The sequence below is a fragment of the Aulonocara stuartgranti genome, assembly GCF_965226115.1.
Source record: "Aulonocara stuartgranti genome assembly, chromosome: 11".
NCBI lineage: Eukaryota > Metazoa > Chordata > Actinopteri > Cichliformes > Cichlidae > Aulonocara > Aulonocara stuartgranti.
The window spans coordinates 18,097,599-18,121,723 of NC_138947.1; the positions used below are offsets into that span (position 1 = coordinate 18,097,599).

The following is a 24,125-nucleotide window of genomic DNA, read 5'->3' on the forward strand; positions in this document are numbered from 1 at the left end:
TACTTGCATGGTGTACATGGCAATACAATTTCCTCTCGATGGAATTCACTGATGTCTGTGTTTTATCTTCTGAGGTGAGGGAAATGCCGACTTATTAGAGCATGAAAAGGTAACAGCAGAGTGGTATCGGGTAATAACTTCCTTGTCCTTTGAAATGAGTCTGTCATAGCTCCCGCATTGCCATAGCTATCTCTGAGAACCTAAAGACAAGAACTTTGTTATGTTTGGTACCTGTACAACACTTCTGTGTGTATATAGATATACATTGGGGTTTTCTGGTAAAGAGATAATTGTACGGTTACACAAAGTTTGCATAGCATATGTGTGCGTGGAAGGCAGCAGTGCAAAATTCAGACTTGTAACAGATTGCTTTTCTGGCATTGCAAAGGGGCTAAAGCAACCCCATTTTCCAAAAATGCAGTGATGTGTAAATCATTGCATTGTGTGCTTGTAGCAAAATCAAAATGAGGGCAACAATAAAATCTCAGCGTTTGTTGTCATTGTTAAAAATAAAGACGTATTATACTAAATTTTCTATCCCAGTATTTTTGGATACATAGATTCAAAGCTAAAAAACCTTAAACCTGATCTGCTGTACTTTATTGCTGTACTGCTTTCTAGTGGGAAGGGGGGAAAAAGATGAGAAATATTTCAGTGATTCAGAGCAACGACCGTTCTTTAGTAAGTGTCTTACACGCTCTTGTTCTCCCAGCACTAACCCCACAGGGTGCTAATGAAATATCTATGTTCATCCAAATGTCTTTTCCAAGCCCCCTGGCCCATTCTGACACGACATGTGTCAACATGTGACTTCACACTTCAGCTACAATGGCTTCCCCAGAAATTGCAGTGGCTCAAATTGAATTGCTTTTTGCTTATAAGGTACCAAGGGAATGCAAGTGTTGAATTATTAATATTCATTTTTTTTCCTTTCCTTGTTCTTTAATTCTTTCTGAGCCACAAGCAATAATTAGAGTCTTGCCAAATTACAAAAGTACCTATAGAGATCTATTCACATAAAAAAGCAAAATACATCCTGAGCTTTTAGCTTGTGCACTTGGTTCATCATTTTGTAGGAACTAAAGCAACAAAACAAACAAACAAAAACAGTTAACAGGCTGGCTTTAAAAGGATTATCCAGCAACAAAAGCTATTTAGGTCTTTTGAGGTTTGCCTTATGATACAAATACCACTTTCCATGCCATACTTAAATCCTACTTTATTTCACCTTAATAAAGTTATCGCTTTAATCAGCTGCTGTGACATTATCTTTATGTGTGGGATTGAATAAATACTTAAAGACGCTCAGTGGTACTAATTAAGAATCCACTCTTCATTACTTCTGTCCCTCAAAAGGACCTGATGGCCATCGACCTTGAGCCCTATCGCTTCTGTGGCGTCAACATGACTGGTTTCCGCATCCTCAATGTGGAAAACCCTCAAGTTGCTTCCATTACAGAGAAATGGTCAATGGAAAAGCAGATACCACCTAAACCCGATTCAGGCCTGCTGGAGGGCATCATGACGGTATGTGGTATATACTTTTGAAGTCAGTCTTAAAAATCTTTAATCTTGTGTGGTTTGGTACGAAATTACTCTTTACCTCAGGAATTATCTCTGCAGTAAGCTCTTTATTTTGGTCTTGTGCTTTACTGCTAGGCTTCAGCAATGACTGAAAAAAAGACAAAGAAGTTCATCTTACACATGGCTATCCAAAATTATGTGTATATAATAAGAACCAATTATCCTTTGAGATGTATTCATCACTCTTGTTCAGTTTAGTTATTGGGACATTGTACCTTGATACATAGTATATTTTTAGGAAAACAATAGAGATGTAATCTTAATAAAGCTCTTTTGGGGTAGAGTGGAGCAGGATGCTTACAGCGTGAGTGCACCAGCCACACACACACATAAAGGAAACGGAGACCATGTTTATTTTTTACTGTTCTCATCAGTAGTATAAATAAGGCAAGCAAATCAAGGTTGAAGGTTGAATTATTAGTTAGTGTATAATTGATGTGAAAATAATAATAATTAGTAGTAAGACTAACGGTGACTCAACTGTTTATGTCTTTGTAGAGTCTTTAGCTGAAACAATGTTCACCCCTTATTCCAGACAGATGCAGCTCTGACCTATGATGCAGTCCACATTGTTTCCGTCTCATACCAGCACGCTCCTCAGATGACCGTAAACTCACTGCAGTGCCACCGCCACAAACCCTGGAGATTTGGAGGCCGCTTCATGAGTTTCATCAAAGAGGTGATGGGGCATTGGCCTGTTGATATTTGATATAAGTGTTTATATAGAAACATAGTGACTGAGTGGTGAAAAGGACTACGGTGAGCAGAGTGAGAGCCATGTAGTCGTGTGGGACTTGGATATTTACCCAGCAAAATCAATCTTATCCACATACAAAGTGAACCAAGACTTGATAGACACATCAAAGCAGCATTGTTGTCAGCTTTATAAATTCCCTGTATTCATAACCTATTTTCCAGAAAGCATGTACTGTAACCTTTTGAAAACACAACTTGTGTAATCGTCTCTTATTTCATCTAACATGAGGCCCTGACAGTGCCTCAGAATTCAAAGACGAGTCTGTGCAAAGTGAGAGATTAAGGGTGTGCAGAGATGCTACTATTTGTATCTTCATTTGTACAAACAACAGAATCATTTGTATCTGTGTTTTTCACGGGTGTGGTCGTGTGTGGTGGGGAAGAGTTGAAAATGTCAAGTTACATTTTTCTCACTTAAGAAAATAACTCCAGTTAAAGCAAATTTGAATGACTGTACACAGGCTTTACTTTCTAAAGAAGATTCTACAACTGTGGGAAGCCTTTTTTGGTTATTTGGCAAAATGGATGTGTTGGTGGTGTTTGATATATGGTCAATATTTGTGACCAGTTTGTGACTAGTCCTGTGGTCAGCTTTGGTCACTTTTCTTGTAGGAATCTCAAACACCACTATGATAACGGAGAGGAAATTTTCTATGTACATTATAATAACTGACCTGATACCCATTCACTCTTTTATACAAGAAAAGTATTCTGTTACGTAGGGCTGTTCGATATAACGATATATATCAGATGACGATATAAAAACGTCTATCGTTTCATTTTACGCTATCGTTTGTTTCGTGGTGTTGCAAAATAAACTGTTTACGACAATATTTTTTCATCGTTTTGATGGTCACTGTAGTGGCTATATTAATTTCTTAAAGTTCTCTCTTTCTCTTATATTTAATATAACCACACTACGGACGGAAAAGCGCCTGTTTTATGCGTTGTGGTTAGCAACAACGATGGTAACAGCATCGCGTGTCCGCTTGTTTATGTTCCACATAAACCTTTCACAATAAAGCTCAAGATCCTGTTGAGACTTTTCAAAATAAACTGAATCACGTGAAAGAGCAGATTATTTACGGATGAGAATAAAAAGAGCCACCAGGTGCTAAAAAATAAACTTTAGACTCAAACGTTAGAACAGGGTTTTCCCCGCAGCACGCCGTGTAATGAATACTCACAAAGAAAACGGCGGCCGTTACAACTTATGTCTAAAAATGTATCGTTTCATGCATCTGTTAAAACACTGGACTCCAGCTACATGACGCGCAGCTGGAAACACTTCACGCAAGACGAGCTGCCCGAGATTCACAGAATTTACAGAAAATGTTACATCTGTGTGATTTATAACGTTATGGGACAATAGAATTCTTATATCGGGATATGAGATTTTGGTCATATCGCACAGCCCTACTGTTACGTAATTACTTTTCCTAAAAAAAATGCAGTATGCTACTTAATTACTCCTCAGAGAAAGTAATTCAATACACTACTCGTTATATTACAGTCATATTACTCTGTATACTGACTTGAAATGAACATAACTGCCAGTTAATGATATAATCCTCAAGTTACAGTCCTACACAGCGACATAAAATGAGGACGTACATTATGTTTCTTTGAAATTTGTTAAACCCAACGCTGAAAATAGGTAGGACAAAATCACAATAGAGCTGTCATTGTGGATGGTCACCTTCACGTGTTCCCCCCCAAAAAACAAAAAAAAACATGTTCCCTGTGTCATGCTGTTTCACTTACTCCACTTTGCCTTTAATAACAGTCTCAAATAAACAGTCTCTCTCATTAATGTATGTCCACTGATCTGTATCTGCAACCAAGCTGCAAAGAGAGGGAAGAGTAGACGTCTCTATAGATCCTTGTGTGGTCCATTTGTTGGGCAGGACAACCCCAAATACAGAGTATCAGTTGCCACTCCCTTTCTAGTCTAGATTACCAGGAAAATTAAGTGCAGAGAAAACATCATCTGGCTTGCAGCCTTGTTCAGTGATAAGCACAAGTGGAATTGGGGCTCCAAAGGAAAATAAGTATAACCTTTCTTTGCCCTAATGCATTGCTTTCAGAAAGAAAGTGGGGGTGTGTGGGAGGTTTTAAATGGCCACGACTTGTAGCTCCTCCAAGACTTTGCTTCACCAACAGATGGCATACTTGAAAGAACAAATTCTGGTCTGGTCTTTCTATAAATGGTAGTAGACTCCCAGTAAGCATTCAAATACAGTGTTATAGCCAAATCATCATCTGACTTTGCTGAACAGGAAACACTTCTTTTTGTTTCAAGTGAAAATATAAGGTGGTATGATTTTTGAGTTGCCTGGAGATGCCTTTTTCTTAGTGGCAGGGATAGCAGTGCATGTGCTTATGTGTCTTGGACTTCCCAGCAGTACACTTGAAGAGACCTGAAATTATAAAGCACACTAAGACTGTATTTGCAGTATTTTATTTTCACAGATATCTGAGTTCAGTTCATTTCATTTTAGACGACTCTGTAATTAGAAATTGGATCATTTGATCCATAGAACAAAGGAAGACGGGTGAAGATGGGTAAACTGATGAGTGAAACATACATAAAACGGTGTAACTGTATATTAAGCAGTTTTAATTAAAGCTAATTAGTTTTAATTAAAGTTTTTAATTAATTAATTAAAAGTTTTTTATTGATTAACAGTACTGTATTATTACCTTTTACTCACAATGTTGCTGTTTTTAATCATTTAACAACACTAGGAATTTACTACATATACTATGCACTGAAATGTGATATATATTCTGTTAGTTTTTGGCTACACGTTGCCAACTGGAACAGGAGCTATAAAATCCCGCTGCTGTTTGAGATGCAGTAATAGACACAATTCTCTTTGCCTGCAAAGTCTGCACACCCTATATCTTACAAACGTCTGGTGTCTGTGTGTGTCTGCAGTATTTAGTTTAAAAAAATGCCAGTGTTAGCCATCTTGAAAGGATTAAAGTAAATTCAATATTATTACATGATTGTTCTTATGCAAACATCGTAAGTCTTAGGTTATGAAAGCTTAAACTCAGGCCTAATTTACGCTTACTTCAAGACAGGAGTGTGACATATTCTGAAGGTCGACTTCGCCCTTTCGATGTGATATGGCTGACGCATTTATGTCACTCTCTGAATTAGAGCTGCTTGAACATACCACCCACCTATATGGCAATAGGCCAGTGGGAATGAGGTATGACAGTGTTTGGAAAAGCAGAGTGCCACAAATTTTTCCTTGAAGCCTCAATATTCTCATGTTCTGGCAAGCTACATGGTGGTTGGACAGCTATAGCCTGTAGTGTTGTCACAGTTTAGATTTTAAACATCAGAAAAGTGTTTATGATATGTAAAGATTCATTACCATGTACAAAGACCCTTTAAAAAAAACCTTACAATGCTGTGGTGTACACACTGGGGTGCAATCGCAACCATAAAACTAAAAGAGACAAAAATAAAATGAGTAGAGTTACTTCCTGAGTTTTTTATGATTGCTGCAATGGTCTGAGGTATGTTCGTGTATTTAGTACGGGCCTGCATGTATTTGCTTGTGCACACGTCTGTGGAGGTGGCAGGTATCAGGGAATCATAATAGGGGGCAGTTGTATGTTTTTCCCCTCATGGGGAATCAAGCAAAGGGAGACGGTTGTTAATTAACTCCATAGTCTGAAGGGAAAATGCGTTGGAGGCAGTGAAATGTAAAATGTAATTAAAAAAGAAAATGCAGCCTGTGTGATTTGTGTTTGTACTTTTGGTTCATGTCTGCGTGGGTGTGAATTTGCTTTCCGTGAACGTCAAAGTATGTTGTAGTGTGTTCTGTTGATAGGACTTAAACATCTTTCTCCGGTTTGTTGTTTCTTACTGTTGTTGACGTACCTTGCACCTTCTAGTTTTTGAAACATGTAGGAGCGGTACAATCAAAATATTATATACAGGTATATGGGTAGATGTGTACTGTATATAGGTGTCAGAAAGTAGGTATGCAGTAGCACTAAATTCTGGAAACATGGGTAGTTTGAGCTCATGCTGGGTAAAATATGTAGATATTTTGTCTTTCAGTCCCACTGGGATGGTTTGACGGGTCGACTGTCCTTCAACAAAACAACTGGTCTACGTACAGACTTTGACCTGGACATCATCAGTCTAAAGGAGGATGGACTTGAAAAGGTAACTATTGTTTAATGTAAATCCTTGTTAGATGAGGTGAAACATACAGCAATGTTTCACGGCAAGGAGTATATAAAATGTAGAATTTTCATCAAAAGAATATATAAAATTGCTCATTAAAATATATATATATATATATATATTTATATATATGCATATTTCTGATTTTTTTAATGTTGAATACACGCACACTTGGCAATATCATTTACCTCCTAACAAGGAAGCAAATTCGCTGTTTCAACATAAGCATAAGTTAGTGGATCATAAAGCAAATTGGATTAGGGTACACATTAGGGTGTTAATTGCTGCCTCTCTTAATGATAATTTGAGGTGATGCCCAAAATGCTGTTTGGTGTTAATGAGCTGTATAAACATGTTTCACACAAAAAGGGGATGTGGGGGACTAAAAGGTTCCTACTGTAGAACTTATTTTATTATACTGGAAGGCCTCTGGATTACAACAGCTATTCTCTACTAAAAGGCTTTCATACATTATGAATACATCAAATAGGGATAAGTCCCATTATGACTTCTTCAAGTACTCCCTAAAGGCTCAAGAATATATAATAGCAGGGGCTTTTCAGCTTGTAACTCCTCTGTTCCAGAATGAAGCTTGTAATACTGCAGCTTTGAAATGATTCTTCTTCCCTCTTTTATTGGCATCTTGTCCTGCATGTGGTCAATTAAGTTGAAGCGCAGTCATCTCCTAAAAGTATTTGATGCCATATTAGTGCATTCTCATTGTGCATCTGACAAATCCCACTCTAATGCATGCTAGGGTTGATCCGGCAGCGTGCTGCAGATTGCTGGAATTTTTTTTTTCCCCTTGTATATCCGTGGAATCGGCTTTGACTGTTTGAGCCTATTAAGATGTGGACTTTTTTCTCAACTAATCCATTGTAATTGAATATTAGCCTAAGTTTGAGCTCACGCTGGAATTATGAACAGGTTCTCAGACTGCCACTTTCACTCAACACTGGCATGCTCAGGAGGGTGAAATAAATGTAATGCTCTCCGTGTGGATGCATGAGTAAATAACTTTTGAATCCAGTCTTTTGCTAATCATGTTTAATGAATTGAGCTAATTGTAATTGGGTACAATTAGAAAGAATTTTGCAAAGCGGAAAGCATTCAGATATTTTTAAATCTCTCTCCTGGAGTCCTGTTTGGTTATGTGACAAGCTGTAACTAATGTGCTTTTCAAATTAGAGCATATGCCTTTATCTGGATTAGGCAGGGAGGACATTAACAAACATTTTTCATGCTTTTTTTCTGGGGTGGGGGTGGGGAGCAAGTTTTTAAATGGATCCACCTCAAGCACAAATCCCAGTGAATATTAAAAGCACTGTCTCTAGTAATAGAGAAAGAGGGAAGAATGGGAGGAGGGTTTGGTGGAGAGCTCGATTTGCAAACAGAGATTGTTACCAACAGCCACAGGACTATTTGTGCTAATGATATGTTCCAGAGAGTGTCTCTACAATATGCAGAGTTTTTTTGCTTCAGGGCTTCATGCATGTATAACTCCTTTTATTTGTTCAAATCTCTTGGCTTATATGAGGCTGTACAGCAAAATTACTTTCACAATGCAGTCCTAATGGCATCCCCATTCTCCAACTTCATTTAAATTTACTGTGAGCTTGTTGTAATATTTGAAATATTCAATATTTCTATTGGTTTAATACACAGTCGTTTCTGTACACATGTTCATATTACATAGATTCTACATTTATATAAAAATGTTTTGATGTGATTTGATTTATCTGACTTATCGCATTGCAGTTCATTGTTCCAGTTTCTTTGATTTACCCATAATGCTTAATGCTTAACTAACCCCCTACTCCCCAAAATATACTGGCCTGCTGATAAAAGGTGACTCAGCCAATCATCTAATGCTGCCAGAGATGTGTTCAGCCTGGCACTAATGTGGGAGATGGTTGCCGGCAGAGTCTGCTAAGGTCATTGCTGATCAACAGAAAAAGAACACTTAGCTACACACTTTTCCTTTTGCACAGGTGGGGAAGTGGAGTGCGTCTGGAGGTCTTAACATCACAGAAGTGCCGAAGCGAAAAGGGATGAACATCACGGATTCTCTGGCTAACCGCTCCCTTGTCATCACCACCATCCTGGTAGGTCACCTGTGTTAGCCTGGCGTAAAATATGCCATACCCTTCATACCTTCCCAGTTGTCCGTCTTATAGATAACACATTGCAATCCAAGCCTTGCCATATATTTACTTCTTTTCATTCTGTTTGGTTCACTGCAGACTAGAATTCTTCAGGCGTGCTTTATACTGAACATACTGCACTATAAGGAAGAGAAGTGGCTGCTAGATACAGTAATATGTTGTACTGACAATTCTAAAAATAACACAAATACTGACACAAATCATAGATATGATAGTAGATATTTTTTTTTTATAGCAAAAGCAACTACACAACACAGACCTGTCAGTTTTGAGAAGCCCTGGGGCAAAGAAAAAAAAAGGAAACAAAAGAGTCAGTGCTACAATAAACTATTCCTGAGAATGCATTAATTACATGTTCAGATAGAAAGAACTTGGCAAGCCCTCCGCCAGATCCACATTACCTTCATTTGTACAGTATTGTAGATTCCCAGTGGTATGTACTTAACACTGTCACTGGCTGTTGGGGTCTTTGTATAGCTATCAGGAAGGTGCTTGCCCAGATGTTCGCCTGTACACCCCTTTGGGACAGCTACACAAGCTACAATGATAAACACTGTTATTAAGCCTATATTGGACTACAAAGCTATAATTATGAGAAGTGAGGTCAAGGTGGGATATAATTAATGCCTATCAGGTGGCATCTATGTTAATACTGTCTTATACAGGAGACATGAAACAAGGATTTTAGTGCTATACTAAAATATACTAGCACTAGTAGTTACAGACTCATTTCTGTGAGAGTGGTGTAGATTTTGGATTTTTTATCTGCACTTCATTTTCTTCTTAAAGAGTATTTCTAACATTTTCCAACATTTTCCTTAATTTGCTTTTTCTTTGGATATCATTTGTTTAAGATCATAAAACTGACTATTTTCAAATTGCCGAAGAGAGCTCCAGCTTTAATATCAATCTCACGTCTTAGTGTAATGGCATTGCATCAAACTGATTCCAGTGAAGCATGGAGAAGACGTCTGACAGCTTTATAGTGATAACTTCGTAGAAGAGATTAAGGCACTTAATGTGTTTTTCCCCTTACATTAATTGTTTGCACTCCATTGCCTGTAATGTCTCTGCGCAGGCCCACCTTCCTTCCCTTTCTGTTATGCACGCCCATGCTGCGATTGTGAGCATAGAACTGGTATAAACACTTTGCTTTGAGTTAAAACCTTGGGGAATAGCAAGAATTGGAAGGCTAGAAACAGATGGTAATGACTTTCTCCCTTAACATGCAAACTTTTTGATCAAGTTAATTGGACAACTTGAGCAAAGTTTGCTGCTAAGCACTTGCTCTCGGAATGCATTGTCATCAAGTATTCATAACTTATTATTTATTTAAAAGGTCATCCCGATTGTAATGTCCAAGTAGCTTCATATTTTGTAGACAAACAAAGATCTTGAGCATTTACTGAACACTTTTATGGGCATGTAAGTTTAACTAGGATGCGTAAAATAAATTATTGCCTGCTTGATACTCGGGTTGCTTTACACCTTCTTTTACAGACAACTGAACAGAATTATAAGTGTAAATTTTTATTTTTTATTTTTCCCACCCCTCATTTTCTCCTAAAATAACTTTCTGGGGGACTAAAAGAGTACTGTGACTTTTTTTTCCCTCCCCCTTCTTGACTACATCATTTTCTTTAGTGCTCTACCAGCTACAGCTGAGGGAAAAAATATAAAGAAAGGGGTCACCTTCGATAGAGAATCAATTACCCTACGTCTCAGCTCAGTTTGTAAATTATACATCTTGCTATTGGAGGCAGTAAATTGTATTACAGCTTTTGCATAAACACACCAACATGTTTTGAAATGCACAGTGAGATATGCTCGTCTATCTGGCAGAGAAATGGTAACAGGCACTAAATAAAGGAAATCATTTATGAGCGGTTCTGCGTTAGTCATTGTCACTGCAGGCATCAGCTCAGTTGCTCTCCCTTGGAGGTTGGTGACAACTGATGAAGGCAACACAGTGGCTATGTTCCATTACACTGCTGCATTCTGTTCCTAATCAAGCTTTTATACAGCTTAAATTATGAGCATCCAGGCAGGATATTACAGGCCAGTAAAGAGTGTCAGCTACCTGACCATAAAATAAACGGTGCACCAGCTATATAGGTCAGTGAGTGGGAGACAGTAGGTTTAGCTATTTGAACACTAACTAAGCTCATTGGTAATATAAATATTCCTTCTGTGTGCATTGCCATCACTATAAGAATCACTAGATGCTGATATAAATACCTGCAATATAAATTTTTTACTTTACATTACCATCTTGTTTTAGCTCGGGTCCCGTTTCTTTAATACTTCAATGTAGGAACAACCTCAGCCTTCTTTCATATTTTACCACTGCCTATATCCACACTGTGTACTTGAATCTGCTGTCACTGCCTGTTAAATGCAACAGCGACTCGTCAGCTCAGATCACTTTGCTTCAATTAGGTTCATGTGCTGAAACAAATTGAAAAAGCTGACCTCACCATTGCTTTTCATTTGATCTTTTTGGTCTGAGCAGGAGGAGCCATATGTCATGCTTAAGAAATCTGACAAGGCGCTGGTTGGGAACGACCGTTTCGAAGGATTCTGCATCGACTTGCTAAAAGAGCTGGCCAACATCCTGGGCTTCACGTATGAGATCCGTCTGGTGCCTGATGGGAAATATGGCTCCCAGGATGACAAGGGCCTGTGGAACGGCATGATTAGGGAACTTATAGAACATGTAAGTTTTACTACTTGTTGACGTCTTTTTTTGACCAGAAGCATTATATGCTCATATGTGCATAATAGATATATAGCTGTAATCTTTAAAAGACAAAACAAAGCAATAAAAAAAAAGATACGCCTACCAGAACCTCCAAAGCTTAAGACAAAATGAGGTATGTGTTTAATAGAAGCAAAAACAATCAAATTTGTAATTTTATAGTGGTTATGAACCAGACTATTTTTTATTTGTAGGGAGTTTTTAACAAGAAATCATTTTATTATCAAAGTGTAATGATTTAAACTTTGATTTATATGCTCCAAACAGTCTTTCGCATCATCATGCGCACTTACAAAAGCATGCCATTGAGCTGAATTACAGGTTATGTCCTCCATGTGGGCAGTGATATAGTTATGATTGAGTACAAGTCACAAGGAGCCTACAAAGCTGTCAGTTACATTTATGGCACAATTATGTCAAGGTTGCCTAAAAGTTACAAGTGTGTTGATGTCATTTAGTAAGACAGGCCATTTTGTTCAGCTGGATAAACCACAGATCTAGGATGAGCACGTAACGCTGCATAGATTCAGGGAAACACAATGGCAATCATCTTTCTGAGGGATAGCGACCAATCGTAGCTGTCTATGTCAAACTCAAAGCCTCAGTGGCCATGAAACTGCTTCGCATCGAAGCGATGGTGGCAATTCTCTGCTGGCATTTCATAAGTGTCCCTGTCAGTGCTCTCTCTTTGTCCTCAGCCCCATCGGGTCAGCGCTGTACTCAGCTGAAAACTTGTAATAGCTTAAGTGGCATTTAGTGCAGGGAATCGTATGGCAGGAGTCAATGGCTTGGTGCTGAAAGGGTTGGAAAAGGTGGGCTCCCACTGCAGCACTTTATTTCTCCGTCCAAGCTTTTTGCTAGATCCGTGTTGATAACAATAACCTTTAGAGGAACAAATAGATTACCAAAGGGAGAGACAGCTGGCACGAAAAGGAGATGCATGACTCCATCATTAAACAACACATACGTTATTGGTGCATTCTTTGGTTTCAAAGAGAGGACTCACAGGTGGCCACAGAGTCTGTTCATCTGCTTCCAGCCAAATAAAATAAAAATAAAAATAAAAAAAAAACAGTGCAAAACTGTGGCATCTGGTGATTACGACCTTTGCACTCAGCTTAAATATGAACATAAGCTGTTGAACACACATAAACAGCAATGTAACACCATTTAGTCTATAGCTACAGAAAGTGAGAAATTCTTAAGTAACAGAGATTGGAAAAAGGAATAGATTTAAATGCTTTTATGATGCACACATATGGTCTATTTTAACCTTTTTATACCTATTGCTTTTGTAAATAGCAGCAGAAGAGGAGATTGGAATCTATACTGCTGGTTATTGCTTTTACTGCTTCTTATCACATGGCCAAGGATGCAAGACGATTTTTTTGTGGATTTTTAGTCAGTTCTATTTTGTGGTCTAGTGCTTTCCTTACTCCACTGGTATGGATAAGATGATCGTAATTCAGCAGACCTGAAACGTAAACGTTAAGGCAAGCTCAAGAGATCTGACCCTGAGATGATATGGGAGAACTGTAAGGATACAGATTTCTTCAAACTATACTGCAGCTGTATTTTTTCTTTGCTTTGGGTCAAACTGAGACATGCTGTGCAGAAAGTTTCTGTTTTTCTATACATGCATTGGAAGGAGGATATTTCTATAAAACAGATAACAACAAAGAATGTTTTCACCTCTTCTGTTTCTCTCTTAACAATGAGATACAGAAGGTAGCTGACATTTTTTATCTTTTCTCTGTGTATTTATAATTACTTTATGTTAGCCCCCCATTGCTTCCCCTCTTGTGATACAGATAGATAAGCTGTATAACAGTTTATTGCGGCTTAGCGAGATAGGGTCTTAGGTAGAAAGCAGGGAAAATAGTTGGTTTTGAGTGATAAAAATAGTCCTGAAGCACGAGACTTGTACTTTTATTGCTATCAGCTTGCCCACTGTACCCTCAAATCATCACTGCATTGCATAATTGCACAATTGTCTGTTTAAGTGAACAAAATGCAAGTTTTAGTGTTAAATTCATTCATCCCTGTAGCTTACAGAGATTTTCACACTGATAGCTACATGTGGCAGAAATAGAATAAAACCCGTATATATTTTTTAGTATGAAAATGAAAGTCAGTTATGATTTACTTGCCACAGAATTGGAGACTTGAATGAGAAACTGCAGTGTTGCCAAGTGCAACGATTTAGCATTGTGTAACATGTAGCGCTTTATTTTCCTCTGTGCAGTCACAAAGCTCACTGCAGTGCCAAAGGGCATTGTTTAGAAGGTGCTAAATGATGCAACAGGCCTTGTTAAACTTGATTTAGTCACAATAGATGATCACTTTAATCATGCTGTGATGCAAATGTTAAAGGCGTCCTTAACACATCATTTGTTTCTGTCATGGCAATTAATCTTTGCTTCGACAGATACACTGGAAGATTATACTCAGCCCACTTCCTCTTTGTCTACATTGCTACACAGTTGATTAGATTTATTGCACAAGAAGTAGTTACCCTATTTTCAGTTAAATAGCACATTTTCCAAGGCCTCAAAAATCTTATGATCAGCATATGCTAGATGGACAGGTGTCATTTTGATTGCTAGTTATTTTTATCTTTAGTTTTGTATTTATTTATTTATTTTTTATGTGAGACAGCAGCGTGATATGGTGGTGACAGTGACAGACCCATAGCTGCAAGGACAAAAGTTCAGCTGCCACAACAGCAAAAACATGTCCCGCCTGCCAAGGCACCCTTGAGTAAATCACAGTTACACGCCACAACACTCTGAACCTTCAGCTGATGCAAAGTGACAGTTTCTTGATTACACCATCCCTGCCTCATAATTAACCCTTTGTATATTTCGAGACTACATTGTATAGTATAAGAGGTACATCTATGCTCATGTGCTTTGTATGTATTTCACTGTGCATTTATTTTCCATTAGCGGTTTTTTAAATGCATGTAAAAGTGGCTAGGCATACCGTATGTGTTATCTTCCCTCAGCATTCCTATATCAGAAATTGCCGCCTGTTATCTTCAGTAACCATTGCATAGTTCAGAGGAGGGGGTTTCTGCAATTAGAACCCACTCTACTGAAGCAACACACAGTATGCACTTCTATCAGCTCTAAATATTTCATAAAAGGCAGAGATGCACCAGCTGTGAAATTCAGAGCCCATATTGATAGTCACGTTTGAAAAAAAACCAAACAAACAGTTTGACCAAAAGCAGACATGGATCTATTTATTTTTCTCACTTTTTCCATGCACTGGAAACAAAGAAAACTTCCTGATGAACATAAATCAACTTTTTTTAAAACCCATTCAGCTTTACGCACTATCTTTAAAAATACAGTGAGCGTGAAATTGATGTGACACAAGAGATAAACATCAGCCACTGCCATCAGAAAACATCATTTTGTTTGCAGATAGGCTGGTGGCAGCTAACAAGGACGTTTGCTGCAACCAATTATCAGTGCATCCGTAATTAAGAAAAAAAAAAAAAGGTCAACATGGCAGCAACATATGTCCATCCTATGCAATCCTTATAACCCACTATAAAATGCAGATATTTGGTACTAAAAACTACATCCAAGTGTTTCATCAAGAAATAAAATGTTGGTTGTTCAGTTATTACTAGTTAATGACCTTTTAGTGTGCTATATTTATTCATTTGCAAAATACCGGTAATAAATAGCTACAGACTAAGACTGTTATGCACTCTGCGTTCTGTGTACATTCAGTGGGCTGTAAACATGTAGATCATGATGGTTGTAACTTTATGAATCCTCGAGGCTGTTAGGTACAGAACACCACGACGCCCACCATCTGCAAACCAAGATAACACCAAGCCATGTGGCACATAGCAGGGCACTATCAGGTTATCTTGCTTGTGCCCAGTTTGTGTTGGTAAGCACAAAGCAGAACAAGGACAGGCGGCATGTATATTAGCCCTCCATAGGGATCTGTGGAATCGCATGCTGGCTGACTTTACGGTTGAGTGGCAGGTTGGTTCAAGGCAGTAGAGAAGAGAGGGAGCAGTGTGTGATCTACAAATTTGAATAGTTTAAGAGAAACAGCCGATACACAGCATGATGCGCTGGTTTTCCCATTTTTCTGTCTCTTCAGAAAACGCCACTGTGCATTTAACTACCATGGCGTGGACTGCAGGAGTATGTAATCCGCAGTGCCACATGCAAAGGGAAAATGTTGTCATTCGAACCTTTATTTACTGCGATGTGGTAGTTATCATACGAATCTGATAGAAGAGCTGCCTAGGACACAGAGAAAATGTAATTCATGTTGAGAACAGCCCCAAGATCCTTAGAGGACAACTTGGAATAAAAGTTGTTTTATGGTATCAACTATCAGCAAACATACCACAGAGTATGCTATATAATAGATGAGTTCCAAGAACAGAGAAGTCGAATGGGTGAATCATTTGGGTAATTTTCATTTCATTAGGTTTGCGTAGGTTTAGCAGGTTTAATTCACATAGGACTAGGTCTTGAAGTTTTGCATAAAGTTCCAAAGCAAACACGAGACCTAATTTTATTTTTAAAAAGCTGTACGGTGAACTGATGTATGAGCAAACTCTGGTTCTCTCCCACTGCTCACTATGTAGAAAGTAAAGAAAGCCTCCCCTTGTGAGCTGTGTCGTTTCTTGGAGGAAAGAGGTATTCGTGCGTGAACTAAGCAGCTGGTTTCATTAACCTCCTGTCCAGCCATGGTGCAGGGGAGCAGTGGGGGCTGTCAATACAAATGGTAACATCCAGAATATGTAGTCATACACATATAATAGGTGAATGCACCTCATCCCGACATGTTCAGCCTTGTTCACTGCATGACGCTGTATGGTGTCATATGTCATTCTTGTGACACTATATAAAGCCTCATAAATGGGACCCCATTTCATCTATTGGGAAAATGTGTCTACTTTGATATAACTTGATAACTTGATATAGTCAATAAATATCTATATAAACGTTGTGTTTTTTTCCCCTAATACAGAGAGCAGACTTGGCAGTCGCTCCTCTCACCATCACTTATGTACGTGAAAAATTCATCGACTTCTCCAAGCCTTTCATGAGCATGGGCATCAGCATTTTGTATCGCAAACCCAATACTACCAACAATGGCTTCTTCTCCTTCCTGAACCCCATGACTCCCGACATATGGGTCTACATCCTCCTGGCCTACCTGGGTGTTAGCTGTGTCCTTTTTGTCATTGCCAGGTAAGTGCAAAAGTTACATGCTATTTCTCTGTGAGGTCTTCCAGTAGACATAGTAATTTACTCTATCATCACAGACTGGGGTTCGAGTACCCAAGCCAGTTCATCATACTGCGTTAGTTGCTGGGTAGTGATCAAGGCAGTTTTGTCTGCATGGGCTCTCTTCAGCGCAGCAGTTGGGGAGGAATACAAAAACCTCCAGTTGAGTTGCAAAGTCCTATTCAGAGGGCAATTTCTTGTTTCCTGTGTGCTGTCTTTGGAATTGGCAAAGCATCTTGAACTAACCCTTCAAAAAGTACTCATTTCGCCTCGAGCTAAAATAAGAAAAAATATATATAATTGTCATATTCAGCCATGCAAAAAGAAAAGAATATATACACCTGATGTAAAATTGCATCAGAGTAGGCTATTTATAGTTGATCACCAGCATTCACATATATTATAAATAATGAACTTCCAGGCTGGTACAAGTCAGTCACAGTTTTAATGGAGGGAGATTATCTGTTTGATTGGGTGAGAAGTATCTCACTTGTAAATTTTTTTTTTTTGGTCATGAATATGATGAATATCTTTTTAGTGTCATTGTCTGTATTTCCTGCTGCTTCTCATGCAAAGTGGTGCTTGAGGAAGTTATAGAAAAGCGAGCACTGAAAGGAGTTCAGGGGCTTGAGAGCAAACAGCTGCACTCTATCCTCATTTGCTGTTGTGAGACCAAACAAATTCTGGAGTGGCTTCACATAAGTGCAAAATCATCTTAAATTGTTGCATCAAGTTTTTGAAGGCTGGCCTAGATAGCTGAGTCGCATCCCTAAAAGTGCGTCATAATTGAGCATAAAGCAGATGACAGAAAACAGAGAGGGGGCTACTCCAAGCACAAATAGGCCATTTCAAATGCTGGACATTTGCGTCAGTGTATTGTCATCGATATTAGGCAAATAAATATAACAAACATATTAGAAATATATGAAATACAATATTTATGATTTGAAGGATCACTTATTTATCCACAGATAAATAGCATATAAACTATGCTGTAACACTGTGCTGGAAAAATCGCCTATATATTAAAATTAGAGATGATTTCTGAATATTTTTGCCTCACACATTTAAAACCTGAAGATAATACATCCGAAGAAAAAACATTGCCTCACCAATAAATCTGAAAATCTCTGTAACTTGTTGATGTGGATGAGCATTTATACTCTCACTGTCTGTTTAACACGCTTAACACACACAACTAAGCAAGTGTGTGGTTTTACACAACATATTCAATATGTAAAGATATCGTGGCTTCTTGATCCGTTTACATTTATTATACAGAGATATCCAAAGGATCTGAATAGTGATATCCATTCAAAGATCCACTAAGACCATTACCTGACAAAACACAGATCCTACTAAGAATGATTACCTGTGTTTCCAAAGCCTTTTATAGTTTATTCCTCTGTGCTGAGGAGCTCTGTTGTTTTTAAAGAAAACACATTTTTGCACTGGGTGACCTGTTCCTTCATTTCCATGAGCCAGTCTCACTTTCAAAAAGAAATATCCCCACCAAATATACAATTTACTTCTGTTGCCTAAAAACAAATCTCTAAACCACAAAATCCAGCGTTTGCAGGCAAAGATTGGAATCAACACTATATATGTGTTGATTTTAAAACCGTTAGATTTTCACTAAGAACTTGGTCCTTTTGTGGGAATTAAATAAAAAATATAGACTGTTGTTAAAAAAATGTTACAATCCTTAGAACCACAAAGGTGTATTTAGATTAAATGTGCTACATTAAATCAGTTTGCAATATCAGCGCATTTTGCCTTTTTTTTTTCTTGTCTAGTTAGTCTTGGTATTTGTGTGCTTCCTATGAGATCAACTTTATTTAGAGCTAACTGCAAGACATGTCTTTGGGTAAGCTTTGCTCGCCACATCGAATAAATCACAGATGCTGATTTGGTCCTCCAATGATCCAGACTGAAATCATTCACAGACAACAGGGAGTGCTGTTATTATAGTCTGAAAATAGATGTAATTTAATAACTGGCAGCACTAACATTTCAACAGAAAAAAATTGACAAAAAAGTTAAAAACTGTGCCGAAGTAGTATATATTTAGCAAGCTAATGTTTGTGAATGCAAAAATGAGGCTTTTGCTTTGTTACGTTTAATTACCAAGCTGTCTCCAGGTCATTATTTCTATGGGCATGCAGTTGGTCTAACTATATTCTTGGTCGTGTAGAAATGAAGTTTATTTTCCCTCATAGCCACATTATCAAACACTGTGGAAAGCAGAACCTATAGTCGCTTTCTGCATTTGTAATGGTGGAAAATTAATGGTTATTTGGGACGTGTGCATTTAGCTAAAGAAGGTACACGTATAACAAAGTGAGACCAAAATCTCTAATACTTCAGCCACTGTGTCATCCGTACACTTTTGCTTGGCTACCTACCAACTACAGCGAGAAAATATGATCAAAAAGTCCACATCAAGTGGAAGTATGGCCACAGGAGAATTTACAAAAAAAAATGTTGTATTAGAGTTTCCCTTTTTACTAAAATCACAACTAGTAAATCTAATAACATATATCAGCAACACATGATGTATTGAATGAATCCAAAAAACTGTCGTTTGCAGTCCCTACCCGGGAGAGTACCTTGTTCCGCAGCATCACTCTACTGCATGTAGGCTGCTGCATGAAGTCTGAAACATGCTTATGGCCCTGGTTGACAGCACAACCTTTTTAGACATTAGCAGAGAAATCAGGAGGATTGAATCAGTACTCTCACATTGCCTATGTAGGAGATGCTCTGAAATAATGAAAAAAGGCATTCTGGTTTTCCTCATTTGTGTCCTGTTTAAGTCCTGTTCGTGTATATTTTGGCTGCAAAAATCTCTCCTATTTTCCAAGCCTCTATCACATATTACATGGCCGAGGCTTTCAATTTAAGATTAAAGTAAAACAAAATGAGACTGAAGGAATTCATTAAAATGTTAGAGAGCACCACATTTGTACAACAGCTGCCCAAGGCCTCTTTGATGTCTGCACATGTTATTAAGGGCAGATGAGTCGCGAATGCTAATGGAAACACTTAAAGATAGTAACACTGGTGAGTATATGTGGCTGTTGTCATTTTAGTCTATGGGAAACAACACTTAGGCAAGATCACAGTGGGCAAATACAGTCTTTTAATGTTCATCAGTTCATATATCTGGATGCCTAAATAAGACTAGAATTAATGAATGACGCCTGGAAAAGCCTCTGTCTATTTCATGATTACCCATCGGTTCAGTTCGCCCTCAGATTAAAATAGATTGCTGACATATTAGAAAATATTTCTGCGCTGTGTAATTAGATTGAAGTCTATTAATCTTTTCATAATATACATTCTAGTTAATTCAATCTTTCTAGATTATTCCTGCCATATCCCTTCAGAACAGAAATATGCAACCAAAGATTCAGTATAGGAGAGTCAGTGGACTGTTTTAGTTACTCATTATGTCTAATGCCATATTCTGCCACATTAGCAAATAAGACACGTCGGGGTAATGATGACACAATTCTTGCCACGAGGACGTCAGAATAAAATATAGTTAATATTAATACTTTTTCCCAGCCTCTGTCCTCCTGTGCAGTAAAGTTGCATGGGGTGGAGGGTGGGTGTCACAGATATGGAAAGTTGCACAGGGGTCCTTATTCCTCACATTCTCAAACATGACATTTTACACCCTCTGAAAAATTGTATTTTAATGCTTCAATCGTCACCTTTAACTACAAAGCATGTTGGAATAAGTCAAGGGGGTTTCCAGAGGTAAGGCTTAAAAAACTAGGACCAGTGTATTTAAATTTTTGATGTGACATTTGATAATAGTTTGAAAATTTTTTTGCACCTATATAACCATTCCAGCTACTGCATATAAACTATATTATACATATTTCACCCAGACGTTATGGCCATGTTCGTGGCCAAAATAACCGACCGACTCCGGAGTCCCCCATAGTGACTCCCCTTTGTTTTTGTAACTCATTGTTTTTGTGTTAAAGCCCACAAATCTATTGCTTGCATTATTCCTTTGTATTATTAAAAGACTATCAGAGAGCTACTCTTAGTGAAAAAAGGCCTAAAACTAGCTGTACAGTTACTACCCAGAATTAAGGCAGATGATGGAGACAAAATTCTAGATTAATTACTTAATTGATTATTGGTGTTGATCCTTAGCTTGACAGATGTTTGCTTATATGTTCACCATATTTACAGCTTAATTTGCTGCTAATAATCAATTAATCGTGCTTTAAGTAGTGCTTGTAGAGTTGCTGTCTAATGCATCATTATCTCTTTTACTCTAAACCAAAGATGAAACTCTGAAATAGCAGTGCTATTCAACATTGTTCAAGAATGATGTAAAAGATATAATACTATTGTTCTTTGATCTTGTGACTGGTAGAGGTTTTTGACTCCTTTCCAACTTCTCTTAATCCCAGATTCAGTCCATATGAATGGTATGACGCCCATCCTTGCAATCCTGGATCAGATGTGGTGGAGAACAACTTTACCCTGCTCAACAGCTTCTGGTTTGGAGTTGGTTCCTTAATGCAACAAGGTAAGGTGGCGCACACATCCTCTTTCCTGTCAGAAACAATCCTGTCACCCCCACCCTCCTTTTTTCTTCACCACCACCTCCCACTTTCTGCCTCTTTAACTGACAAGCTCCATGATTTCCATTCCGTGACTGTTTCATAAGACATTTACCTGTCAAGAACAACTGCCGAGCTCAGTCTTACATGACAAAGGGAAGCTGTTGTCACCTACCTGCTGTTTAAAAAGGGAAGAGTATGTGCCAGACACTTGTCAGAGATTGGCGGGTAAGGGTGGAACACATCGTTGCATTTATTTCCATGTTACACAGTCACTGGCCCTGCTCAAGAGCTTTCTGAATGTTGAGGACGCAAAGGGTAAGTTGAGGAACATGTTTGACAAATGCCAGCTGTCAGCTATGCTCGAACTGGCTGCTGTGACGTGTTCAGCACTGCTTGGCTTGCGCTAAGAGTGGCCGGGTGTAGAGAATCCATATGCTTCAATTATAACTGTCCAACAAGTAGCCCACCAACTTATGTCACTGTTGATGCCTTATAATTTTGAACTCAGTCATCATATATTTTAGTGTCAGATCAAAAAGCGTATTGTCGATGTAATATTATTAAGTAAAAGCAGAGGGATATAAATAAGTGTTTGCTGTTAGGCCATTGCTAGGTGTCCCTGAAAGGGATAGGTAGGCAAATAAAGGCCCAGAAATAACATAATGAAGTCAACTGTGGAGAAAAAGACCAACGTAACAAAAATGTTTAACCTCAGTGTAACAAGACAAATCAAGGAGGCTTAGTGAGACTCGGCAGTAGATCTTTGCCCGTAAGGATAGCAAACACATTCAGCAATTCATTAAGCACAGAAATTCGGCGGCACTCTTGTGAAACTGCATAGCAGCACTGCCAATTTGCTGGTGCAGTCAGAGGGTTATGAGTATAGCACCAGTGGGCTGGAAGGGAGAGGAGAAAGAAAATCAAAACAAAATGAGCTAGTTAGTAGCCTATATTATTAAACTAAACTGGGGAGAATTTTTCATTATAATTCATAGAGTGTTGTCTGTAAATGCCTCAGCTCCAGTTCTTCTTATTTAGCCTGCTGGAGCTGACTAGAGCTGCGTCTGCTGCTAATCAGCTCTTCATAGTTCATTGAATAAATTTCTTCACACCAGGATATCAAGTTAATATAAGGTTAGTGTTCCAATAACTGTTTCTCCGTGAATTTTTAAAGAGGTACAGTCAAACGTATATTTCAACATTTAATGCATCGACGTGAAAAAAAGCGACGACGCAGACTGATTCTGGGATTCGGTGACACACATTTGTGCTATGGTACCTTGCACACATGCTGCACGGTGGGATCTGCAGCGAGTTATATTTTGTCTGTGTCACATAAACAGACTTTCCTTGCTTGTCTGCCAAACACAGTGACAGCAGCTGAGACGGAAGCCATTTCCTTGACATGTTTAAAATGCAAATGGACGTGTTTGAGAAAATCCAAAAAAATCTACCAGCTTGTCTGTGGGAGGGAGGTGTCCTAGACAACACAAAGAACATAAAATATGAGGAGGTGCAAAAGCAAACACTTTGTGTGCTTCAGATGTGTTCCTGGGGTCTCGGTAGGTTTTTGCTCACATCATGTCTGAACGTTTCTTGCAAAGTGGCTTCTGCAAAATAAGCACTGCAATGCAGTTTCTGATATTTGTGATGACATCGTTTCTTTATTAATTAAAGCACATCTCCCTGCATAATATAAATAGGATTGTGAATGTATGTTTACCATGATTTTTTTGTTTTGAAATTTTAAATATAGCATTCTTTATTTTGTTATTTACACATTATTACATTGAGGTGGGTTTCTCTCACTCTGGTTGAGAAACTGGAGCAGTGTCCTTGCTTTTTTTGTATCTTGTTTTTTTAGAATGGCATCAAAATTAACTTAGCCTACTTTGCGTGCAATGGGACAAACATTTCCATTCACAAGTGTCCTTATTTTAAACCAATTAAGTAAAAGTAAAAGCCTCAAGCTTGGAAAAGGAGTTTTTGTCTGACTCCGTAGAAGAGAATGCTAAGTGCAGGTAGCTATTCTCATGGGAAAGCCGAGTGCTAGTGTTGAGGTGAGACATTGCTTGCGGGAAGAAACACTCCAAAAAACCAGGTGCATCATACTTAGCACGATGCATTTCTAAATTAAAAGAGAAACTCTTACTCTCCCCCCCAAAGGATGACAACTCAAAAGGCATTATTAGATGCAAAGCAATCTGTTCGTTTATTGAGAAGAAAATAACATCATACTGTCAAAGAGACTTCTTAATTATTGTGTTTTGATGAATGTATGTTGAGATGTTAGTAGCAGCTATAGAGATGGTATATTTATCATGCATTAGCTTACAAAACAAAGGAAAAATCCTTTTACAACTCAAACAACTATTTCAAAATAGATTCATTCAACATGATATAGAACTCGTAACATTATAATATTAATATAGAATCAAAATGCCTCTATAATGCAGACCTTCAATAACAAGTGAAAGATTTCTAGTTCCATTCCGGCAGGAGATGCAAATCCCTGTAGGGTTGCATCAGGAAACAAAATAAATCAAAAATCCGGAGCCACCTGCTGTGGCGACCTCTTGTGAACAAGAGAGCAACCGAAACTAGTACTGCATAATGCATAATCTTACGACTTAAAAATGCAACACTACAATTTTTACATAATTCAGTTCAAATTAACTTTCAAAAATCAGCCGGGCTATTTTTTTTTTCAATATTAAGCGATGACCATAGTTTTTGAAGCATTGTTATTGCTCACATTTAAGTGGAATTAGCAAAGTATAGCAA

The 24,125-nt window shown here is 38.2% G+C and overlaps 1 protein-coding gene across 3 annotated transcripts in view; it reads left to right on the forward strand.

The window, feature by feature from the left end:
* The window catches only part of grik3 (glutamate ionotropic receptor kainate type subunit 3), a 97,939-nt gene that overhangs the window by 63,710 nt on the left and 10,104 nt on the right, over positions 1-24,125 (forward strand). For all 3 annotated transcript variants that reach the window (XM_082551818.1, XM_082551819.1, XM_082551820.1), the window contains 7 exons: positions 1,357-1,527; positions 2,120-2,263; positions 6,425-6,532; positions 8,545-8,658; positions 11,231-11,434; positions 16,490-16,713; positions 21,186-21,304. In XM_082551818.1, the coding sequence (XP_082407944.1) occupies positions 1,357-1,527; positions 2,120-2,263; positions 6,425-6,532; positions 8,545-8,658; positions 11,231-11,434; positions 16,490-16,713; positions 21,186-21,304 (1,084 nt within the window). The remainder of the gene's footprint in view (positions 1-1,356; positions 1,528-2,119; positions 2,264-6,424; positions 6,533-8,544; positions 8,659-11,230; positions 11,435-16,489; positions 16,714-21,185; positions 21,305-24,125) is intronic.